Source organism: Podarcis filfolensis (genome assembly GCF_964270895.1).
Source record: "Podarcis filfolensis genome assembly, chromosome: 15".
NCBI classification, from domain to species: domain Eukaryota; kingdom Metazoa; phylum Chordata; class Lepidosauria; order Squamata; family Lacertidae; genus Podarcis; species Podarcis filfolensis.
This window is the reverse complement of record NC_139618.1, coordinates 5,810,584-5,830,417: the sequence shown is the minus strand read 5'-3', so window position 1 is coordinate 5,830,417 and position 19,834 is coordinate 5,810,584. Positions and strand designations below refer to the sequence as shown.

The 19,834-nt window shown below is 47.6% G+C and overlaps 2 protein-coding genes and 1 long non-coding RNA gene across 8 annotated transcripts in view; 2 read left to right on the top strand and 1 right to left on the bottom strand.

Annotated features, from left to right (window-relative positions):
- PPM1D (protein phosphatase, Mg2+/Mn2+ dependent 1D) overlaps positions 1–15,620 on the top strand; it is a 33,901-nt gene extending 18,281 nt beyond the window's left edge. Inside the window, exons 4-7 of one of the 2 annotated variants that reach the window (XM_083587742.1) lie at positions 7,022–7,212; positions 7,930–8,172; positions 13,906–14,353; positions 15,182–15,620. In XM_083587742.1, the coding sequence (XP_083443868.1) occupies positions 7,022–7,212; positions 7,930–8,172; positions 13,906–14,353; positions 15,182–15,201 (902 nt within the window). In that variant the 3' untranslated portion in view covers positions 15,202–15,620. Of the gene's footprint in view, positions 1–7,021; positions 7,213–7,929; positions 8,173–13,905 lie in introns of both variants that reach the window. The other variant, XM_083587741.1, reaches the window with a different exon arrangement.
- On the bottom strand, positions 9,321–18,245 carry LOC310750214. Its single transcript, XR_014541977.1, has 3 exons — positions 18,116–18,245; positions 12,412–13,561; positions 9,321–11,810 (listed from the first exon to the last, which is right to left on the bottom strand). It is a non-coding gene; the product is annotated as an uncharacterized lncRNA (long non-coding RNA).
- The window catches only part of BCAS3 (BCAS3 microtubule associated cell migration factor), a 451,567-nt gene continuing 449,384 nt past the window's right edge, over positions 17,652–19,834 (top strand). For all 5 annotated transcript variants that reach the window (XM_083587575.1, XM_083587565.1, XM_083587567.1 and 2 more), the window contains exon 1: positions 17,652–18,775. The gene's annotated coding sequence lies outside the window, so the exon portion shown is untranslated. The remainder of the gene's footprint in view (positions 18,776–19,834) is intronic.

Sequence of the window (19,834 nt, the reverse complement as noted above, 5' to 3'; positions counted from 1 at the left end):
GTTGCTAGCCTGTTTTGTCCACACAGCAACCCTGTGAGGTAGATTAGGCTGAGCGGATGAGGGACACCCAGTGAGCTTCAGGGTTGAGTGGGGATTTGAAGCCGACTGTCCCCACTTCTAATCTGGCACGGCACCTGCTATCCTACATACACCGTTACAAAAGGGGTGGGGAAACTCAGGCCTAGGGGCCGGATATGGTCCTTCAGGTGCCTCTGTCTGGCCCTTGAGACTTTCCTCAGGCTGCATTCCCTCCCCAGCCCGTCCCTCCACCCTCCTTGGGTGCTTTTCCTGGCAGAAATGTGTCTTTGGCGTGCATTAATGCCTCTCATTTCCCTGATGGAGAGATTGGTGGCGGCGGGGGGTGACTTTTGCATGGCAAGCGATGGAAACCTCTGACGTTTGCATAACTGGAATGTAGCTTGCTGTGGTAAGAGCCATATCTTTATCACGAAATTGAGATGCAGTTTGCGGGAAGAGATTTCAAAGAAATGGAATAAATTAAATAAATATCTGTTGCTGCAGACTTTTTTTTTTGCCTCCCGGCCAGACCAGCAATAGTATGCGGCCCCTGCAATGTATCCCCACAAGAGAATGTGGCCCTCGGCCTGGATGCTGGATTGCCATACTCTCCTTGGGCTGCTGCTGTTGTGCAAATGCGAGGCCTAGTCGGTGCTGTGAATTTTCAAAGTGGAGGAGGAGAAGCCTCGGGATACGCTTGATTTCCCATCCCCGCCGCCCTCCGCCCTTCCCTCACAATAGGTTTTGTAGATTATCTTCCTCCTGGGGTTCTCAGAGTAATATTGCAGGCTTGTGTTCTTGCCCACAGGAGATCATTTTAATGGAGGACTGTGAGTGTTTGTGTGCGTGGAGAAGCTTGAAAGGCGAGGCAAGGCCTCGACTCTGCATGGCCTAGGAACTTCAGAAGTGCGCTCAGCAAATAAAAAAAAAAAGCCCCGCCCCCTTTTTGTGTGCCAGTTGTAAGGAAATGAAAGCCAGATGGACCTTAGCAGATGGTTAATGTTTTAATTACACACTTCGTCGAGTTAAGTTAACCCCTTCTATCCCCTCTGCTTTGCTGTCACAGTTGGGGGATCCACCACACCAGCCCTGTGGATTCTGGTTGCAGCTTCTGGTTCCCAGTCTCTCTCTGGGAATTTCACTGATATCTTTGCTTCTTGAGAAACCAGCCTTTACTGTGTGTGTCTTCGCCCCATCGGGGAATGTGACAGAGGCGTTTCAGATTATGAATTGGGTGGGGAAAGTGCCTAGGGAGCAGAGGTTTGTGTCATGGGGCCATCCAGTGAAGGCTGGGCGACTCCGGCAGCCAAGTCCTTCTTCACATAGTTACACTATGGAACTCACTTCCGCAGGAGGCAGTGGTGGCTCCTGGCTTGGATGACTCTAAAAAGGAATTGGGCAAATACACAGAGAATAAGGCTTTTAGCCACAATGGCCGTGTTCTACTGTCGGTTGCAGTGTGCTTCTGAATAGCAGTTTTGAATACCAATACCAGCTTCTGGGAATAGCAAGTGGGAAGCTGTTGTGCTCAGTTCCTGCTTGCAGCCCTCCCTTTGGGGCATCTGTTTAGTCACTAGATGGGCCTTTGGCCTGACCCATCTAGGATCCATCTTAGATTTAGCGAGGCCTTGGCCACAGCTGCCTGCCTGACGTCCACCTTAGCGAGACCCTACTACAACCAGGCTTCATGAGCAAACGGGATTTTCTGTCTTTCCGCTATCCATATTGATCGCCCTCCCCACCTCCCACTACCCCGGCGCAAACCTGCAATTTCTTTCCCTCTCACTGGAAGCAAACGTGCTGCAAAGTGTACACAATAACGTAATCGAAAACAGGATGAGTGGCGGCTGTTTCCCCGTGTGGGGATTTGGGCCTGCGCTGCTGAGTTTACATTGCTGGCTCTCGGGCACATGTGGATCTGTTTACCTTGCCGGAAATATTTCTCTTCTCTTCTCTCTCTCTCTCTCTCTCTCTCTCTCTCTCTCTCTCTCTCCCCCTGCAAACCCCCCACCCGCTGTTCCAGCCTCTGCACCCCCAAGCAGGGGCCTCTTGGGTTGGGTGTGTGTAACTTCTGCACCTGAATAGATTTCTTTCTCTCTTTCCTGGCCTTTTACAACAAGAAAGAAGAGCCGCCTAGCCTGCTGGATCTGCTTCTCCTGAGCTGCGACATTCAGCACTGGCTTCCCATCGCTTAGGGACATTGGAAGCTGCCCTATGTTGAGTCACTTAGTTCAGGGTTGTCTACACTGACTGATGCTGCTCCTCCAAGGGTTTCAGGCAGGGTGCGTTCCCAGCCTTACCTGGGCGTGCTAGGGATTGAATCTGAGACCTCCTGCCTGCAAATATATATTTGCCAAAATACATTCTTCTCCAAAGAATAAAGATTCCAGTGGCTCATGGCTCTGAATTAAGGTCTGATTGCAAACATCTTCTGAACCTCTGGAAACCCTTGGAAAACCCAGCAGCACTCCTGGGATTGCATTTGCAAAGGCTCAGGGGATTGCTAGACACTTGTTTTTGCACCGTTTTTGCACTTTTGGGGGGCTGTTATTGCCGCTTTAAGTGCCACTTCTGGGTTCGCAGCAACACGTGAATTCATGTGGTTTTGCTTGACTCAAACACACGTCAGTGGAAAATTGCCTGCACTATGAAAAGCCTTTAAAAGGTTGTGGCGGTGGTAGAGTATCTGTCATATGCACAGAAAGTCCCAGGTTTGATCCCCCGCATCTCCAGGTAGAGCTGGGAGTTAACCCAGGAGAGCTGCTGCCAGTCAGTGCAGACAGTACTGAGCTAGATGGACCAATGGTCTGACAAAGTACAAGGCAGCTTTCAGGGTCTATTTAAATCAGTCCTTCATTGAGTCATGAGGACTGGGATCTTGTTTCATTTTTAGAAGAAGTGCTGTAGCTCAGCAGTAGCTCAGCATTCCATTTATGTATTAAGGTACTAGAATAGAGAGAACTTCCTCCCCACCCCCCGCCCCAGTCTTTTTGCCTTAGTGAGACTCAAGCGTTTCCAAACCTCCCACTGAAGGCAATTAATCCGACAGTCTCTTGGCTGCCTCCCAGCCATTTTTCCAGATGAGCTCCTTTGCCAGTAAATGGCAGGTGGAGGCTTAATTGCAGGTGGATATGCTTATGAGTCTTCCAGTCGTGCCCCCAAAAACCACTCCTTGACTGGATTGTGTAAACCTGTTATATATTGCTCCCTCTAATAGCGAAGTCGGGTGGCAGAGTGCCAACGGCTGTGCAGCGCTGCTGAAAAAATCAAGAGGGAAGTTACGGGCATACTTGAAGGAAACCCTGCATTTTGCAGATGCGCAGAAAAAATAAATAATAATTAAAACTAAGAGGGCAACTTCCACCTCCCCTCCCCTAAAAAACAGCCCAATGAGGACTGAGCATGCTCAATGAATGACGAGTAACCAATTTAACATGTCAGGACTAGCTGCCTCGTTGCCATGCTACCTCTCTGCGTGGAAATATTGGTTTAGCCCTGCCCAGACTTGCAACGTGGGGCATCCTTAGAGGATGCCCCCCCCCCAGATCTCTGCACAGTCTGTAGCCCTGAGGAGTCTTTGATCCAGATATACCCCCTTTAGGATTTATTTCACACACCCCAGAAGCAGAAGAGACAGAGAGCTCATATGGTTAGAGTGTTGGACAGCAGCCTGGGAGACCAGGGTTTAAATCCTTGCTTAGCCATGAAGCTCACTGGGTGACCTTGGGCCAGTCACTGCCTCTCAGCTTTGCCTGCCTCACAGGGTTGTTGTGGGGATTAGATGAGCGGAGAGAACCATTTATGCCACCTTGAGCTCCTTGGAGAAAAGGGAAGGGTGGAGGACATAAATGCAATAAATAAATAAGAGGCAGAAAACCATACTGGAGCTTAGGAGGTGCTGGCAAAGTGTCTGCCTAGGTCCACGTGTGAATACTCAGGAGGAGCAGGAGCCACACAAAAGCCCAAGCCCAGATCAGGGCCTCACTGAGAGCCAGGAGCAGGTGGAGGGAATCAGTAGCCCTTTGGATGTTGTCAGGCTTGGGTTCTGCTTGTGGACTCCTGATAGACTTCTAGCTGGCTGCTGAGCTCGACGAGCCTTTTGGTCACATTCACACCATGCATTTAAAGCATTATGATACCACTTGAAACAAGCATGGCTTCCCCCAAAGGATTCTGGGAACTGTTGTTTGTTAGGGGTGCTGGGAGTTCTCCTCTCAGAATTCTCTGATTCTCAGAATGGTTTCTGTCAATCTCTCTTCACAGGGAACTCTGGGAATTGTTGCTTTGTGAGGCAAACGGGGGTGTCTCCTAACAACTCTCAGCATCAGTTCCCAGAATCCTTTGGGGGGAAGCCATGCCTGTTCCGAGTGGTATCATAATGCTTTAAATGTATGATGTAACTATGACCTTCGTCTGATCCAGCAGGGCTTTTTCTTCTATTTTTATAAAGAATTAGCAAACTAGTAGAAGAAAATAAGGCTGTCCGAGGCTATGAGGTACGATGGCTATCCTCTACCTGTGCTGTCAGTTGCTGGGAATCCCAAGTGAGAAAAGTGCTGTTTGTAGGCCTCCCATTCAGGCATCTGGGAGGCCACTGTGAGGACACGATGCTGACTAGATGGGCCATTGGCCTGATCCAGTAGTCTCTTTTTATATTCTTAGGCCGTAACAGGACCTGATTCCATGCAGTTCATCTTCATCCCCCACCCCCATTTTAATATAAGCTGATTCAACCTCTTTGTGCTAACTGGTGGGCGGAGGAGACAGCCTCCCCTACGATCAGGGATGCTGTGTGTGTGTGTGTTTCCCCCTAATTAGCCTTGTTAATGGGAGAACAAGTTCTTCCCTTTCCCTCTTATCTCTGCTTTAGCAGAGGCAGAAATTAGCTCTCGAATGAGGACCGGCTCAGGTTGTGCTTGGCTGTAGTAAATAGGAGTAATTGATTCGAATGGCTCCTTGTCGAGCGTCTGAAAACGCTGTCAGCTGGATGGCGTGCGGCGCTAATGGCGAAATGAGCATTGTACTTCAGGAAACAAAAGAGCTTGGGTTCCTTATTTCCTAAAGCGGCTTCCCGCTTTCTGAAGTGCCTGCGTGGGCGGAAAAAGAAGCCTTGCGAGGAGTGGAGCTCACAAAAAAATGGCTGCCTTTACTGGGGCCTCAGCACTTTAGGGTTTTGAGCTTTCTGATGACAAAAAGACACACACTAAAAAATACAAAATGCTGTTATTCAGTTGCTAGGGGTTGTAGCTGTTGTAGCTGTGCTATCCAGAGCAGATCCTTTGAGATTAAAGGACTGACAAACTCAGGTCCATGAAGTCCAGTGGGTCTACTCTTGAGTAGAACTGTTTTTGGCTTACGGCCCTAGGTCCTTTTCTTGTCAAGTGGTAACAGTTTGTTTTTCAGGCGTACCTGTACTGTAACACACCGAAAGATGTTACAGCCCTTATTAAGGGGCTGTGTAACATGAGGAAAAATCGAGTCAGAAAATCTTTTCCTTCAGGCTGCTTATGCGAAGGGATGATTGCCTGTTTAAGAGCCATTGTGCTGCAGTGGCTAGAGTGTCACACTGGGACCTGGGAGACCTGTGTTCGAATCACTACTCTTCTATGAAGCTCACTGGGTGAACTTGGGCCCATCACCACCTCTCAGTAGAACCTACCTCACAGGCAGTAGGAGAAGCCAATATAAGTTGCAATTCCAGCTGAATTTGGGGAAACCGCTTGAGCGATTTCAATTGCTTTTGTTTGTGTTGCTCATTGCAAACAGCTGAAATGATAACAAACCTGATTTGCAATGGGGGTTGAATAATTTCGATTGCAACTGTATATATTGACTTGGGGTGTTTTTTATACAGGATGCAAGCCATGTAAAAATATATTCAGTACAAAACAAACTGAAAGTAACAGTCTGTAACAACCAGGCATGACGTGGCAGCTACTGTAAAGAGCCTCATAAACTTACAGAGCATTACATCTCTCCTTTTCCCTTTCTCCTGTCACAGGAACACCTCCATTCCAAAATAGGGCAATAAGTCAGTCAACCTTTATTACAACAATCCCAGATAAAACCACTAAATTGCAACCAAACAAATGCAGTTTTACAGTTATGGGCCAGCAAAGGACTGATCGAAATTAACAGCAAAGGGCTAGGATGTGTATAGAGCACTGAAATCCAGTAGGATCTCAATCCCAGATGAGGTAGATAGGTTAAACTGAGAGGTGAGTTCCATTTTCAGAAGAAGTAATGGTGAATTTCAAGTTCCGTAGCTGAAAACCACCACTGTGTGTGTGTCCAGTTGTGCTGTCTTATATTTGACTACATAATAAAGTCAAGCCATTCCCCAATGAAGTCATTGCTTTTTTGTTTGTACCCTCAACACTCTTAACTCTTGGGTTACATTGGAAACTGCCTTACACAAATCAGACCACTGGTCCATCTGGCTCAGTTTTGTCTACACTGACTGGCAGTGTCTCTCCGGGGTTTCAGGCAGGGTTTCTTGCTTGGCTGCCTGACCTTGGGCTTGCTGCCTCTGCCAAGAGCTGTAACCATTTGCTTCTGACTGGTAACAGGATCTTGTTCAAACTGATGCTGATGGATGCATAACCTTAATATAACCTTAAAACCAGAAATTGTAAGTAAGGGGATGTTCTATGGATATATGCTGCATTGCCATACCTTGAGATGCTGTGGATTGAACTGGGTATACGGATGTACAGCTCTCCCCTAGTATAGTCCCCCTGGCTAGTAGCTAATGAGAGCCTAATCCTCCATAGTCCAATAGTAGCTTGCTGTGACAGCCCTGCAGGGAGAAAGCTAGTCTGAACTCTTTTCTAAAGTCCTGGCAGTTTTGTTTTCTAAGCACAGGGAGTTTGATTTTCAGATTCCATCCTGAACTGTTGCATTTGATAGCAGAGGCTCTCTACCCCGCCCACCCCCGTTAAATGAATTAAAACTTATAAAACTCTTTTTTTGTGTTTTATCTCTTGTACCCTTCCCAATCCAGGTGATCTGTGGAGCTACGACTTCTACAGCGGCGAGTTTGTTGTATCTCCCGAACCGGACACAAGTGTGCACACATTAGATCCTCAAAAGCACAAATATATCATCCTGGGTAGTGATGGGCTGTGGAACATGATCCCACCGCAGGAAGCCATTTCTATGTGCCAGGACCATGAAGAGAAAAAGTATTTTACGGTGAGCATGAGCTTAATCTGAAACCATACCAATAGCCACCAATTTCCCCACCTCCAGCCAAAACCATGATAGAAAAATAAATGTGGAGTACCTGTGGCTGGGTAGTGAATTGAGAATATTCTCTCTCAGTATCTCATGAACAGGTTTCTTTAACTTATCACTATGAGGGAAAAAGAGGACAGGAACCTTCTAGGATTGGGTGGGAAACCTGTGTAGCAAAGTCTTTTCTCTCTGGTTATTTTTTTGTATGTTTTGAGTTTTATGTGTTTTGCGTAAGCCACCTTGAGTCTGGTGGAAAAGGTGGGATATAAATAAATATAATATCAGATCTCAGGAAGCCATCGTGCAGAATTTGATCACATCTATCTAAAGGCCATCTGAAGGCATAGCTGAGAAATGAAACTTCCCTAAATACAGTGGTACCTCAGGTTAAGTACTTAATTCGTTCCGGAGGTCCGTACTTAACCTGAAACTGTTCTTAACCTGAAGCACCACTTTAGCTAATGGGGCCTCCTGCTGCTGCCGCACGGCCGGAGCACGATTTCTGTTCTCATCCTGAGGTAAAGTTCTTAACCCGAGGTACTATTTCTGGGTTAGCAGAGTCTGTAACCTGAAGCGTATGTAACCTGAGGTACCACTGTACATGTCGTAGTTATGGGATGGTGACTTTCCTTTTCTCTCCTTCCACATCTCCTTGCCCACCTTTGGAACCGAAAGGGAGGGCGACAGCAGTCTCTGGCCAAAATGCTGGTGAACCGCGCACTGGGACGTTGGAGGCAGCGCATGCTGCGGGCGGACAACACCAGTGCCATCGTCATCAGCCTCTCTTCGGTGCGCAGCGACCAGAGCAGTTTGGAAGGGGAGGAGGAGCTGTATTTCAACCTGGCTGAAGGCCCGTCCTACAGCAGCCCTGAGATGTGGGCAATGACTCCTTCACGCTGCTCCACTCCTCCAGTCAAGGTAAGAAAAGAGGGGTGGAATCCCGAGTCATGATGTCGAGAGGTCATGGCAGGGGACTCACCCATACAGCTGCAAATAAAACATTTTAAGTGCAATATACAATGTGGCACTAGATGGCGATGGTGAGCCTTATGGAAAATTCGGTGTATTTTTAAAAACACTTAAAAAAAAACATTTTCCGAACTGTTTTTATATGTGTGTAGATTCCACCAGGGTAGAACTTACCACCTGTGGCGCCAGGCAAAAACTTTCCTCTCTAACCAGGCCTTTGGTTCGTAGTTGTGCCTGCCCTGTGGAACGCCCTCCCATCAGATGTCAATGAAATAAACATCTGGCTGACTTTTAGAAGACATCTGAAGGCAGCCTTGTACAGGGAGGTTTTTAATGTTTTGAGTTTTTAAAAATGTGTTTTAATACTTTGTTGGAAGCTGCCCAGAGCGGCTGGGTTAATAATAATAATCAATGGCCTTACAGAAGCAAGTGGAATGGTTTGTTTTATGCTTTCTCGGTCCTCCTGGTTTTAATGCATCTTTGTGGGGTTTATTGTCTGATTGTTTGTTTGTAATTTGCTTTGAGTTGCCTCTGGGCCAGAGAAAGCAACTTACACCTTTACTAAATAAAATAATAAGCCTTCAGATATTGATGGACTACAAGTCCCATCATCCCTTGGCAATGTTGGTCTGGTCACAGGCCTCTCCACTTAGCCACTTGATTTGCCATGATTCAAATAGAAGATCCTTGGAGTGCAGTATATGTTTCCGTGGCTGCCCACCCCTTGTTAGAGTTTTGGCTGCTGCTGTTCTCTCTGTCGCCACTGCCTTCTGGAAGCCCTTTGTACAGCAGTCCTTGTCTTGTCAGAGGGGAGGAGAGTCATGCTCAGCTGGGGTGTTTTGAAGCAACCGACAATTACCGCCACTGGGCTCAGAATAGCTCTGGCTGCTTTGATGTTCCCCTGAGTCTTTGAATAGCTCTCCTTTGGCAAAGCAAAATGGAAAAAACCCACAAAGGTTTGGATGAGCTACTCAGGGGTCTCTATACAGGCACAGCTAGTAAAAAAAGGTGGGATTTCTTTTTTTTCTTCTTCTGCTTGCCTTTCTTTCTTTCTTTCTTTCTTTCTTTCTTTCTTTCTCTTTCTTTCTTTCTTTCTTTCTTTCTTTCACTTTTTCTTTCTTCCTCTCTCCTCCCTCCCTCCTGTTCTTTCACTTTCAGACTCCCTCTTTTCCTATTTTCTCCATTCTCCTCCTCCTCCCCTCCCTCCCTTACCTCCCTCATTCTGTTATTTCATTCTTTCATTTTCTCTATCCTACTCGCCTCTTTTGCACACACTCTCTCGCTCTCTCTCCTCTTCCAGAAAATCAAGGCAGTCTACGATATACAAAATTAAACCAGCAGTGATAAAACACCAGTAGAAGTGTCAGTAGAAGCAGCCATAAAATCTGGTTTGGGAAAAGAGTTACATATTTCAAAGGCCTGTCTGAACAAAGCAGTTTTCAAAAGAAGTCTGAAAGCAGGCAGGGACCATTCCTGCTGAGCTTCTACTGGCAGGGAGTTCCACGGGGCAGGACCTGCCACATTAAAGGCTCGGTCCCCTAGTAAAGTCTGACTGAACCTCAGGGCTTAATCCCCCCCCTCTATCTCTCTACCTTCTTCATGCCGGAACTAGATGGGCCATTGGCCTGATCCAGGAGGCACTTCTGATGTTCCTCTTCTTAAGGAATGAAACAGGGCTTATAGGAGGAGTCCATCTGGCAAATCCCAGCAGGGAGCCCAGGGCCTGCCTTCCTCCCCTCCTTCCCTTTTAATAATGAAAACATTCAGTTTATATTATTATTTGAAGAAGTCAAAATGCTCATCGTTCCATCACACTCTGTTGTGATCAAGGCACAAAGTTTAGCATGTGGTTATGCAAAGGTGCAGGACGCGGGTGGTGCTATGGGTTAAACCACAGAGCCTAGGACTTGCCGATCAGAAGGTCAGTGGTTCGAATCCCCATGACGGGGTGAGCTCCCGTTGCTCGGTCCCTGCTCCTGCCAACCTAGCAGTTCGAAAGCACGTCAAAGTGCAAGTAGATAAGTAGGTACTGCTCCGGCGGGAAGGTAAACGGCATTTCCGTTCGCTGCTCTGGTTCGCCAGAAGCGGCTTAGTCATGCTGGCCACATGACCCGGAAGCTGTACGCCGGCTCCCTCGGCCAATAAAGAGAGATGAGCACCGCAACCCCAGAGTCGGTCATGACTGGACCTAATAGTCAGGGGTCCCTTTACCTTTACCTTTATGCAAAGGTGCAGGCAGAATTATGGTAGGGAGGTAGCAGCCCTGATTCTCACCAGCAAGGGACCACGGGGCAGCTTTAGGCTCTGCCCCTACGATGTCCCAGCATGCAGCCCTTCATTTTCTCTGGCAAGAGGTAACTGGGGTAGTATCTAGGTTGGCACTGGCTCAGGGAATCTTTTGACAGCCCCCCCCCCCAATAGCGCTTGTGGGGTCCACAGCTCACACCTTCCACCTTAAAAAAAACACAACTTTTCATATGGTGTCCTGAGCAGTGCTGGTGCCAGGGTCTTTAAATTTCCCATAATGCCCCAGAGTGATGCCTTGGTTAGAACACTGTGGGAAATTTAAAACAGTGGCTGGACTCAGCTGCCTGGCAATGCTGGGAGTGATGCTGCTGCCACCGTCAGGCCATCCAAGAAGGTCCACCAGAGGGCACTTTGCCAAGACACAGGGCCGTGGCTCACTGGCAGAGCATCTGCTTTGCATGCAGAAGGTCCCAAGTTCAATCCCCGGCATATTCAGGTAGGGCTGGGAGAGAAACCCTGGAAGGGCAGCACTTAATTGAATGCAATCCCAAAGAAGCAACTAAAGAAACAAGCAAAAAAAGTTTCTCCAAAAAGCCCAGGATTGTGGAGGACTTGGTTTACAAACAAACCCCAAATGGTGGCGCTTGGGGCTGAGGAATACCTAATTTAAATATGTACCAGTAAAGGCATGTGGCTTTTTCCCTTAATGCAAGACAAAAAATATCCAGTGGGTGCAATTAGGAACATGCAGTGCTGGAGGCCTGCCTGTTACAGTACAGTATATCCTCATTTATTAAAATTAGAGGCAATTACAGATTCACATGAGAAATGCTCTAAGGGTATGTATGTGGTGGGAGGGACATTTGTCTTGTCTTAATACCCTTGATGTATCACCCAGCCTTTTATAATGTGCACAGGACAGGTGAGATGGAGGTCTCACAGGAATTTAGGTATTGGCAAGCTAGATGTTTGGGTGGCTTGGCAGGCTCTGGTTATTTGGAGATGAAAGGAGCTCTGTGTATGCTCAGAGGTGCAGTGCAAGGGCTCAGAAGGAATTTCCTTTTTGTTGAGTGGGGCTTACATCTGAGCCAGTGTGTATTGGATTGTAGCCACAGGGGTGAAAGGAATCTTGTGTATGCAGGGTATGTGGGTGAGTTACCCCAGTGAGTGGTTAGTGTGTTGGACAAGGACCCGGGAGCCCAGGGTTCAAATGCCACTCAGCCTTTAAGCTCACTGGGATCACATCCACACTGTACAGTTAAAGCACATGGCTTCTTCCAAAGAAGCCTGGGAGCTGTAGTCCATTAAGGGTCCTGGGAGTTAGCTCTGTGAGGGGTAAACTACCGTATTTTTCGCCCAATAGGACGCACTGGCCCATAGGACGCACCACGTTTTTTGGGGGGGAAATAAAGAAAAAAAAATTTATTTCCCCCCAGGCGCTTGTGGGGCCGGCTGTCCCCGGAGCTTGCGGGGCAGGCAGCGGGGAGAAGCGCTCTTCTCCCCGCCGCCCGCCTGCAGAACAGGTCCGGGGACAGCGGGAAGACGCGCTGCGCCTCCCAGCTGTCCCTGGAGCTTGCGTGGCAGGCAGCGGGGAGAAGCGCTCTTCTCCCCGCTGCCTGCCTGCAGACCAGGTCCGCGGACAGCGGGAAGACGCGCTGCGCCTCCCAGCTGTCCCCGGAGCTTGCGGGGCAGGCAGCGGGGAGAAGCGCTCTTCTCCCCGCCGCCCGCCTGCAGACCAGGTCCGCCTCCCCGCTGTCCCCCGACCTTGTGGGGCTGGCGCTGCGGCTCTCCTGAAGCCTGGAGAGCGAGAGGGGTCGGTGCACACCGACCCCTCTCGCTCTCCAGGCTTCAGTGAAAGCCTGCATTCGCCCCATAGGACGCACACACATTTCCCCTTCATTTTTGGAGGGGAAAAAGTGCGTCCTATAGGGCGAAAAATACGGTACTATTCGCAGGGATCTTGGGGTGGAGAGTCATGTGCTTAAATGTGCTTTAAATATACTGTGTGTAAACGGCAGGCCCCTTACAGAACTAGAATGTCAAGATGTACAGCAAGATCTCCCACTTCCCTGGCTATTCCGGAGGTGACTTTTTGAGGAGGGCCTGTTTTAAATTTTCAACAATATATTTCAATGTAAAATTTTAGAACTCAGCTTGTTGGGGGAAAATAGAATAATTTGAACTGCAAATTACCTCCTTGTATATAATTGGCCATAGATAACTTGAAAGATATTAACAGTAATTGAATGAACAAAAATTCTAATTAGGCAGATGGCAGCCAGACTGACTTATAAAAGGACAAGGGGCAAGGCATTTCAGCCATTTAAGTCTACCACAGTGCCTTGGAACAAAACTATGGTTCAGCCCTATGTTGTTAGCCTTTACACAAACCCTTTTTCTAAAGAAGGCTGGGTATGGTCTGGGTATCAGTGAGAGCGGACTCCAAATCCCTGGACAATTTCTCCCAGCTGGTTTGTGTGGATGGCTGATTTGGGTGGTCACCTGATGTCCAGGAAGATTCTGGTCTCTGATGTTAGCAGCCCCATTCAAACCACCTGTCCACCTCTGAGCAGCTGCCCTGCTTCAGCTGGTTATGTTAGACCAGTGGTTCCTAATCTTTTTTTGACCATGCACCATAACATATAATTCTTATTATTCAAAAAGTGAACTCCTATTCACATGGAGGAAGCCTTAAAGGCCATTCACTGTTAATAACTCATTCCTGAATTGCTCCCCTGTAAGGCGTGTGCCCCATGTTGGGAACTACGACATTAGACTATACTTGAGCATTCAGTACCTGGGAGGTCTGTATTTTACCTTCTGCTTACATTTAACCTTGCTGCTTCTCACTGGGATAATGGCAAGATGTCGAGCTGGGGTTCCAGAGCTTGAAAAGCTGAATTTTCCAAGCTTGAAGTTTATTTTATTGGACCTGAGACTTGTCTCTAGAGATGGCAGCAGAATGAGGAAAAGAACACCTCAGAGAAAAATAGGATGAGAAACAGGGGAGCAGGCTCAGGTGCTTATTGAATAAAAGTTTCAGCCAGGGATGATGGAAGTTGTATTTCAGCAACATCTGGAGGGCCAACACCTGAAATAAGAGTACAACAATAATATTCACTAAAAATTCCTTTTAAAAAGCCTGTCCTAAGTAAAACTGAACAGTGCATGAAAAAGAATTAAGGGGAGAAATTCCCACTTTGTAACACTAGTAAAAAGTCTTCTATCCGTATGTGTAAAGTTTATTTTAAGAGTCAATAGTCCAGCAAAACCTTGGGTAAACATACATATTTTTCAAGAAGCATTTAAAGCTCTCCACCTCTCGGATTATCTGACCACCACAAACTTCTCTGGGATTTGTCTGAACAGATACCTGGAAATATCTGTGTCTTTGGATTCACAACTACATAATTTTACTCTCTTGAACCCCACCAGGTTTTAGAAGATGACTTGTGGCCACGGCTCAGCTCCCCTGAGACCATCCCTTCGCTGACGCGCAACATGGCATTGAGTAAACCTTCAGAGCCGCCTGGGGAGGCCGCCAAAGGCAGCGCCCCAACGTTAGCAGTGGTGTCAAACAAGGATGCGGTGCCACAGGAGGAGAAGTGCGGCCGACTGTTTGGGTTGAGGATGCGCGACTCGGAAGGACGGAGCCTGCCAGGGACCCTCTCTCCCTCCAACTCTGGGAACGCAGGCATGGATCCAAAAGCCTTCAAAGTACCTCCAAGTGAGCCAACCAAAGCAGCGACAGTGAGCTGCAAAAGGACATTGGAAGAATCCAATTCGGGGCCTTTGCTAAAGAAGCCCAGGAGGGGGATGACTAGGAACGTCAGCGTCCAGCCTGAAATCTTGTCCTCCACGACGACCCAACACAAAACCACCAGTAAGCTGGCCATGCGCCGTAGCCTTCGAAGACAGAAGAAGCTGGGGAACCCATTGTTCCACCAGCCCAGGAAAGCACTTTGTGTTTGCTGAAAGGGTTTCAGTCATTAATGCAGTTTACCTGCATAGGGAAGCTTTTTAATGTGTAATGATTTATTATGCTTTCATATATGTTGTAAGCCTCCCAGGGTGACTGAGGCAACCCAGTCATTTGGGTGGGGTGCAAATAAAAAACCCCTATTATTGTTATTATTATTATTATTATTATTATACCTTGCGGTCCAGTTCAAAGTTATGAAGTTTCGGTACAAATAAGTTGAAACTGCATATTTTTATTTTATCTTTTTCTCATTTGGTTTTTTATTTTTTTTAATGCAGAAAACCTTTTTTGGGGCGGGTTGGTATTCGAACAGCTTTATCTCAAACTTGTACTTGCTTGTAATATAACTGTGAATTTTGTAGACGTTCTTAGGGTTATAAGGAGTTTGCTGTAAAAATGTGTGTAAATTTATATTCCTTCATACCAAAATGTAGTCTCCCCACCTAACTTTCTTTTGCATAATTGTTACAACAGGGCTTAGCAAAACCCACAAAAACACAACACCTTGATTTTGGATGATGAATTTTTTTTGGGGGGTGGGGTTAATTTAGTACAAAGTAATGAATTTGTATAAACTTCTTGTGACGACCTCACAACTTTTTAATGAAAGTAAATTATTAAAAAGAATGGAAAATATGTATTTTCGTAGTACTTAATACGTTCTGCCTGAAGTGTACCCTATTAGAGAATATAATACTAGGTCTATTTTCTTTCTTTATTAACTTTTAGATTTCTCTATTCAGAAATGAAACGTACGCAGAGGAGATGCTGAGTCTTCGTCACACAGCAATGCTGGTTTCTGTATTTTGATTAAAATACTATGCAGTACTTTATCTTAGTTGTATTTTCATTATAATTTTTTTGTAAGATAAAGGGCCAAAATTTTAGCTCAAAAACAGGAACGAAACGTAGTTTCCCTCCATCAGTTATTGACTCCTAATTCTTGAGAGGTGTTTTTTGATTTTTTTTCCTTTTAGCAACACATTTGGATATACAACACATTCCTTTTTACAAGCATGAGATATTTTACTGTTCCAACAATGGATGGTGCTCTTGATGGTGACATTTCCACCATAGGTTCTTAAGTTATTGGGATAGTTTTCTAGTTTTCTTTGCATACGTTGAGCCATGTATACTTATAATGAAATAAAGTTAGCAAAAAACCTGGCAGGGTGGCTTTCTGTTTCTTCCTTTTGCTTTATTAAAAATGAAAAGAACATGGTTGACACGACACAAGGTCACACACAGTTCCATGCCATGTTGCTGCACACTGAAATGCCACAGAGAGCTGCAGAAATCTGCTTGTGTTAAAACTCTTAATCTGGAGCAGCTCCTGAACTGCTGAGCCATAAGACCTCAGATGAGCATTCAATCTATGCTTCACAGGAAGGAAAGGTGCATCATTGTAAACTATGGTGTTTGCTCCCAAAAGATGTAGCAAGGCCTGTAAAAGCAGATTAGACAAATTTATGGGGCGATCTAACCCTAAGACTATATTCTACTTCCATGGTTGGAAGTACTGTGCCTCTTTTTAGCAATTGATTGGAATCACAAGTGGGGAGAAGGTTGCTGTGATTGGGTCATACCTCTTTTGTATAATCCCCTAAGACTTTCCATATTGCATGTTTATTACATTTATAACCAACACTCCTTCCCAAAAGGTCCCAGGCCAGCAGCACCTGATAACAAAAGCAGGAAACAGGCTTCCTTGCACCCCAACCCTGCAGAAATCTGGATACACCCAAACACCATTTGGGAACAAGCACGTATTTCTGGCTTCCTCTCATATAAGCAACCCAAGTCACTTTTGCAACATGGCAGTTTTAGCTTTTTGAAGGCTGTTTCCCCATTTGTGCATTTCACAAGTCAGCTGCACACTCTGAAGAAAGAGCTCCCTTTTCTCAGACCCAGACAGAGCAGTTCGCAAATATTTTTGTACAAATTCACAGTAGTTTTCCATCCCTACTTTCCAGCCCCTGCCTGAATTATCACTTTTAGCATGTTATTGGCATCTGTCTCAAGAGACCATGGAGTGCGCCTCCAAGGCTGAAGTCAAGCCTGAGTTAGGAGCACCGAAGTAACCTCCCTGGAGTGCAAACATGGGCAGTGTGTGTGGAGGAGGTCCTGGGTGGCCCAGCCTCACAGATGTGGTCCAAAGGAAAGCAGAGCAATATGTTTAGCACATGCTTGGATGCAGGAGTTGCCGAAAGGTGTACAAGGCGCCATCCAACCATCTTAGGGACTCCACTCTGGATTTGTGTAGGGTTTACTCCTAAGCCTTCGCTTCTCTCGAAGAGGTCCCACAACGCAGCAGAAATTTAGGATCAGAGTTTTCCTTCTGCTATAAGGGCTATCTTCCAAGGTTGACTAGCCCCATCTGTCCCTCACTTCCCTCTACAACATGTGCAGAAGCCTCATTATTGACCGTTGGACACACTATTGGTCTTGTCTGCTCAATTCGCAAGGAGGGGAAGTCCCTAACTCACTGAGGGCTTGAGACCCATTGGCTATCCTCTCCTGGTTTAGCCAGACAGCCACTGATCTGTAACTGCTGTGCATGCTGGCTAGGGCTGATGAGAGCTGTTGTCCACGAAACAGCTGGAGGATGCCAGGTTGACAGATTGGGATGAGATGGTTACAAAGTTCACATTGCCCAGGTATGCTCAGTTACTGGGGTGGGGGAGCTACCTGTCCCATCTGCTCACTTTATTTCCATTCTTACCCTACCTTTCCTCCAAGGAGCTCAAGGTGGCAGCATACATGGTTTCCACTGCCTACCCATTTTACTCTCACAACAACCCTGTGGGGGTAAAGGGACCCCTGACCATTAGGTCCAGTCGTGGCCGACTGGGGTTGCGGCGCTCATCTGGCTCTATAGGCCGAGGGAGCTGGCATTTGTCCGCAGACAGCTTCCGGGTCATGTGGCCAGCATGACTAAGCCGCTTCTGGCGAACCAGAGCAGTGCACGGAAACGCCGTTTACCTTCCCGCTGGAGCGGTACCTATTTATCTACTTGCACTTTGATGTCCTTTCGAACTGCTAGGTTGACAGGAGCAGGGACCGAGCAACTGGAGCTCACCCCGTCGCGGGGATTCGAACCGCCGACCTTCTGATCGGCAAGTCCAAGGCTCTGCGGTTTAACCCACAGCACCACCCGTGTCCCATAGGTTAGGCTTAAAAACCATGACTGGCCCAAGGTCACCCACTGAGCTTTGTGACCGAGTGAGGATTCGAACTCTGGTTCCCAGGACCTGGACCAACAATCTTAACCACTATGCCCCCAAATAGTTAACAAATAATGGTACACGTGTGTTTTTAAGTACAGTATTTAAAAGGTGCTTCCTCAACATATTGGACAATGGCCCTAGAAGGCTGGCATGGTGCGGGGTGGCTAAAGAGGGCTAGTCTGCTGAAATTCCCTCTTCCAACACAGCCACGTTTCCAAGGTGAGGGAGACTGCGCTGCACCTGCTGAATCCCCCCACTGCAAAGGCCGCTCTATCCCTTGGCATCTCAATGGCGCAAACCCCTGCTTGGGACACAGCTCGAAGCATCAAAAAATACACCCTTTAACACAGAGACTCGCGCACTTATTTCGCAAGTATATATAAAAAAATTACATACTGTACACACACAATTCAATTTTGTTAAGACCGGAAATCACCTAGAGATTATTTTGCCGCTCTATATTCTTCCCTCTCTATGGTTCTTGCCGGCTTCTTACTTGTTACGTCGCGCCGCCAGCCGCGCGCTGTCGTCACGCGTCCCGGTCTCTTTCCTCCTCGCCTCCTTCCTCACCTCGCCAAGTAGAAAGAGGTAAACAAGCGTACGAGTCACCAGCAGCGGGCGTGGCTAAGCCCGTTCTGACGCCCTCGAATCCCATTGGTCGCGCTGACTCAGCTTCGGACCGGCCGCGACCTATCTTCGCCTGCGGCAGAAGCGCCCGCCTCTATCTGATCCCCGGATGTAAACAAAGCCTCCCCCCCACCTTCTCCAGGTGGGCGTGCCCAAAGAGTCTCTCCCCTCGCGCCAGCTCTCACCACTTTTTTTTTGGAGGGGAGGCTAAGTTCTCTCAGCCTATCCTTGCTAGAGACGAACGGGAAGAAGGAGCCTCTGGGCAGCGGGGCAGAGCTCTGGAAGTGCAACCACCCGCAGTGCCCGTGACGTCGCTCCCCGGGTCCCCCGGAGCCATTGGAGGAGCCGGCCAAACAAGTCCCGCCTTCTCTGGCAGGCCATTGGTTGGTCGGTGTGGTGGCCGGCGAGAGGGTCCCAAACACTGTCAGTGAGGGGAGGAAGCGGGACGCATCGGCCGCGGCAGCAGCAGGTAGGAGCGGGCGGGGCTAGTTGGAGGGGGGGGCTGAGGGGAGGCTGACGCTGACAGGAGTGCCAAGGGGTGGGGGGAGGGGCAGCGGTGAGGGGGGCATTATTGGGGAGGCAGCTCCTTATTGAGGGGGGACGAAGTGGGAGGGGGGAATGTTTTTGGGGGGGAGAAATGTCTGAAGTAACTGCATACCTACGAGGGCCGAGGGGAGTGAGGGAGGCAATGACATGCCTTGGGGAGGGGAGGACATGGTTGGCATCTGTGGGGGGTGTGAGGAAGGGGGATATGGGGGGCAAATGGAGGAGGAGGGAGAAGCAGCTAAGTGAGGAAGGGGAAAGGGGTGGAAGGTGGGCATTTTGTGGGAGGGAGTGTTATAGGAATTTGGCACCTGCTGGATGCAATCCGTATAGAAAGCGACTGCATGTATCAAAGGCAGCTTCAAGTCCAGGACAGAGTTCTACTCAAGAGTAGAGCCATTGAGAGTTATGGACCTGAAGCAGGCATTGCTTTTCCTTCCAATTTTGTCTCTGGCTCTGACTAGCTTTGGGCACAGCCTGGTATTGCGAAATCGCTTTGAGGCACTTCATAGGAAGCAATTCATAAATGGTGGAGTAATTGTTCTTCTTATTATTACACACCTGGGTGCATACATAGTCATAGCTGATTTAGATATGGACTGCATTTTCTACAAACACAGGCATTGTCGAAGTGGTTCACATAAAAGCAAATGTGATTGTGTGTGAGATGCACAGACACAAAACACACACACACACACAGAGTAAGATGGACTAAATCCAGACTCCATTGCCACTTTTCTCCTCCCACTCCCTGCTTTATTTACGATCTCGGCTGCTGGGGTTCTGGAGAACTTGAAAACTTGTGCACACTTTATTTTGTGACATTTCAGTCTGCCTACTAAATGTATTGCCCTAATGCAGACCCTCCAAGTGTCCCTATTTTCCAGGGACATCCCTGATTTAGAGAAGCCACCCCAGTTTCTTATTTGATCCTGGAATGTCCCGCTTTTCCTTAGGATGTTCCTATTTTCATTGGAGAAATGTT